At 35.0% G+C, this 4,408-nt stretch overlaps 1 protein-coding gene across 1 annotated transcript; it reads right to left on the bottom strand.

Moving 5' to 3' along the window:
• Positions 1–1,977: 1,977 nt before the first annotated feature.
• On the bottom strand, positions 1,978–4,200 carry LOC145102686 (F-box/LRR-repeat protein At3g26922-like). Its single transcript, XM_079040143.1, has 4 exons — positions 4,070–4,200; positions 2,835–3,801; positions 2,567–2,701; positions 1,978–2,494 (listed from the first exon to the last, which is right to left on the bottom strand). Exons 1-4 carry the CDS (start codon positions 4,144–4,146, stop codon positions 2,186–2,188), a joined length of 1,488 nt encoding a protein of 495 aa, XP_078896269.1. The 5' UTR covers positions 4,147–4,200; the 3' UTR covers positions 1,978–2,185.
• Positions 4,201–4,408: the final 208 nt, after the last annotated feature.

Below are 4,408 nucleotides of genomic sequence, written 5' to 3'. Positions count from 1 at the left end.
GTCTCCTCACTGTTCTATGGGTCGAAGGCACCAATGCCGACCCATTTGGTTTATGTATTATAGGACAACCCGGGGGTAATTGGCAGTTTGTATGAAAGACTAGGAGGCGGTTCCCAGCAAACTGTATGCAAGACCAGAGTCTGAACTCTGGCAGTTAATTAGTTAAGTAGTGTAGATTGTATGCTAGTTGTCTTTGTGATGTTTACATGGAAGACCCGGAGGTGGCTCCTTGCACTTGTATGTAAGACCCAGGGTTGTGGCCCCCGGCCTGGCAAGGAAGACCACGAGGCGGCTCGTGGCATAATGGCAAGACTATGGTTGGCACATAGCACTTTTATTGATTGGATATGTCGGATATGTTTGGCTCATTGTTATGTATGGTATGTGGTATTTTGGGGAGCTCACTAAACTTTGTGCTTACAGTTTGTGGTTTATGGTTTCAGGTACTTCCGGTTCGAAAAGGGAAGGGTCCGGCTTGATCGCAGCGCACACACCTATGTTTTTCCGCAACTTAAGATTTTGGGAATTACTCTGGTAATTGTTTTAATTTGGAATACCTTAATGTTGGATAAATGTAAATGGATGTTGAATCTACATATATTAAAAATGAAATTTTTACCCCCTCGATTTTTGGGATGTTACACACCACCTCGTTCCGCATTTTCTTGAATTACTCTGATGTGATGATTAATACATTTATTTTACCTGGATTTTTATGATGATGTTTCTGAAATACTGATTTTATTAATTTAAAAATGAAACTTTCAGGTCTTATTTTTGGGATGTTACAATATCGAGAAGGTAGACATGTAGTTCGAGTGGTATACAACCTCCCACACCATTAGTTACAACTACATATTATTTGTGTGTTTGGTATATACCGATACCAATTTGTTAGGGTAGGGTGGGCATGGGTTTGTAGGTGTAGGATATGTAGGTTGGGTGCGTGGGTGGATGGATGGATAGGGTCTGATAGAGATGATGATAATATGTTTTAATTTGATGAATCCTAAACGAAATAATGATGATGAGGGAGGACATTTTTTCTTTAGAATAAAACATAAAAACATGGAATCTAAAATCTTTTCCTTTAGCCAAAGTGATATGTTTTCAAGCAATTTAAACACATGAATCTAATAGCGAAAGTATAATAAAATTCTTATGTGTTCATACAACCTAAAGGATCTAAGTTTTATACTATTACTGCAATTACTACTACAAGAATGTAAGAATGTACATTGTCGGGATGAAAAGACCCAAACCAGAATCCTTCCGATGGTATCACGCCCAAGATCACCAAAAGAACTAATTAAAAAAAAAAAAAAAAAAAAAAAAAAAAAAAAAAAAAAGGAGAAACGAGCAAGATCGAAAATTCTACAAACCCTAGAAGGGTTGAGAATTTCAATCCTCCTTGGGGAAGAAGGGAGAACAAATTTTCCATGAGGAATTGAGCAATTAAGATGTGATCCCTTGCACCTTATATATAGGCTACAACTGCTTAGTCACAAAGCAACTCGAATCCCATGTAGTCTTGTTTGGTGCCAGGACTGAATTACCCACTCATGCCTCCGCTCCCATGCTTGTTTGGTGTCGATGACCTTGTCAAAGCCGGAAATATTTGCTTATAAAGTCAATCAATGGGTGGAAATATATCGGGTGTCAATGATTAAGTAGGTAACTTATTTCCTATTGACTTGTGGAGTCTCATTGCTTCTAAATCTAATCGTCGCTAGTCGAACCAAGCAATATGGACTATATGTAAAAAAAATTGTGATCTCTAAGTATTTTTTTTATGCATTTTTATGATTTTTAGGGTTTTTTTGTTTTCCATATATATATATATATATATATATATATATATATATATATATATATATATATATATATATATATATATATATATATATATATATATATATATATATATATATATAGGTTTCAATTTTACATGACAAAGATACATTGAATATTATAAAATTCGACCTAAATAATGATATGCATTTAACCCAAATCTTAATACATCTCCCAACAAAATTCCCTAGTCAGAAAGTTAGAATCATCACAGACATCATTCTAAAACGGACAAAAAAAAACAAATATTTTTCTAATAATAAGTGAAAATGAAGCAAAAATCAAAATCCAACTCCACATGAAACCTAGAAATCTAGTTAGCTACTTACTTACATTACATATTATCAGAAAATCTTGCAGCATCAGTCCTTAAAAGAGTAATCACTTTGACATTTGAAGAAGCCTTGTGAAAATTTGACACTTTTTTCAAAGTTTCCATAGACAAAGCATGATACTTAGCTTCATTACTGCAACTGAACACCATTTCCTCCATTGCATCTCCATGAGCCAATAAAAAAGCTGCTACTTCTAGTTTTGTATTTTCTCCATCAAATTCAAGAAACTCAATTTTTTTCAGATGACAAGTCAAGATTCTTCTTCTGTCTTCTTGATCTAAGTCGCCGAATCTTGATGTAAAAAATCGCTAACATCATCAAACAAAAGCATAAGTTTTGAATTCTTGAAAAATGTATTTAAAGAAATGATATGAGAATACCTGTTCAACGATTAAATGGAGAGATTCCAAATCTGGAAGACATTTGAGAAATTCAATGATTGAATCCATGATGAGGGCATCAATTGTTATCTCCAAAGTCTTCAAATTAGGTAGAGATACAGGGAGATGTAGCGCCTATATCATAATTCAAGGACAATTAGGGCTTTTTCGGGTTTCTTTCTCTCATTAAGTTCTTTATAGGTAAAGTGATTTAATGAGACAAAATGACCATTTTACCCTCTCATTCAAAAAAGGAATAGGCATCTACCTGAACAAAATGATGGCTAATCGATAAAGATTCCACATGAGAAATTCCAGCATACAGCTCACGAATGGTGTCACCTATTGGGTCAAAAGTAAACTCATCCAGCAGTGTATCTTCAGAGTGAATTACAGCTTTCTTCAAGGAATCAAGACTTTGAAAGAAAAATTTATCAGCTATATGACCTCCAAACTCCAAAAACACCAGTTTTGGGCAGAAAAGCATAACCAAACCACACAACCCCACATATTCAAACCTGTTTAAATACTCACCCTTATTCCTATTATCAACTCTCAAACTCTTGAGCTTTGGACAGTTTATAACAAGAAAGATAAGTTTGTCTAACAAGCAGTTTATCAAACTCAAATCCTCAAGCAATGGGCAGTTTACGAGAAAATCTTGAAGGAAATCATTGTGGAATAACTCAACATTGTTCAACTCAAGAACCCTAAGTGCTGGAAACCCTATAAAACCAGGCATACTTAGACGATGTGTGGACAAAAACAACCTTAGTATCTCCAATGAACCACAAGTCATCAGAGAATGAGGCAACTCGATATCCTCAGACTCCTTTCTAGGGCAAAACCTCAACTCAAGTTGTTTCACGTTTCTGGTAATGGCGATGTTAATCCATTGCGCTATTGTTGACATACTGTAGTAATTTGAACAGCATAAACGAAAGCTGTCTAAATCGAAGGATCTGTTTGCCAAAACCCAAAACACAAACTTTTTGAATTTGTTCTTTTTGAATGTTTTTGGGGGTTTATGTCGTCGGGAGTAATCTATGTCTAGAGAGGGAATTGAAGTCCACAAATGCCTCCATCGTTTAGATAAAATGCGGGTTCGAATTACTTCTTCGGTGGTTGGAAGAAGTGAAAGAATCAAGAGGAGAATATGATCAGGTAATTTACTGATTATATCAGCCCCATCTTCACGTTTTGGTGCGTGTGTTCGCTTCGATTTCTTCATCAATCTGTTACATAAACTAAGCTTCATTATGACTGTCATGAGAAGCTCTAACCTTACGATCTTTAAACACTTCAACACTAACAGAAATAAATTGCTCGGACGATAAAAAAAAAGGTTCAAACAAATCATAACCAGAAACATATAAACCGAAGAAATCATTAATCAAGCAGACGAAAAATGGAATAATAAAAATGAAGTTATAAGCCCTAAGATGATCAGATAAATCAAATTCAAATAATAAATCTGAAATTAACCATATTTGAGAGGAATACCTTGTAGAAAAGATGCAGAAACTTGTGGTTTGAGAATTAATGGAGGTAGAAGATTTCGTTTCAAATCGACGAGTCATCGACGTAAGTTGTAACTGCGGGCGTCATGCTCCCGCCAATCAAGCGTAATTTCCCGCCTGCTGAAAATATTGTTATGGGCTGGGCCTGGCAGGAAATGGAATTTGATGGGTATTAATTATTAATCCGTCTTTCATAACATGAAACTCAAAGTTATAGCAAAAATGTATGTGCAAAATAATATTTTTTAGTAGTATTATAAAATAGGCAAGTTGCTAGATGATGAAATGATTATACGAAAAACATATGGCAGAGGAATCTACG

This window comes from Lactuca serriola, chromosome 4 (genome assembly GCF_051521515.1).
Source record: "Lactuca serriola cultivar US96UC23 chromosome 4, Lser_US96UC23_V15, whole genome shotgun sequence".
Classification (NCBI taxonomy): Eukaryota; Viridiplantae; Streptophyta; class Magnoliopsida; order Asterales; family Asteraceae; genus Lactuca; species Lactuca serriola.
The sequence above is the reverse complement of the archived record's forward strand: the minus strand, read 5'-3'. Positions and strand labels throughout refer to the sequence as shown.

What these genes read in the sequence shown, in the direction of transcription:
- LOC145102686 (XM_079040143.1), bottom strand. Translation starts at nt 4,146, where the DNA reads ATGACTCGTCGATTTGAAACGAAATCTTCTACCTCCATTAATTCTCAA. An exon ending in TTAGCCATCATTTTGTTCAG is followed by an intron (nt 2,702 to 2,834) that starts GTAGATGCCTAT and finishes ATTATGATATAG; the next exon opens with GCGCTACATCTCCCTGTATC. An exon ending in TCCATTTAATCGTTGAACAG is followed by an intron (nt 2,495 to 2,566) that starts GTATTCTCATAT and finishes TGATGATGTTAG; the next exon opens with CGATTTTTTACATCAAGATT.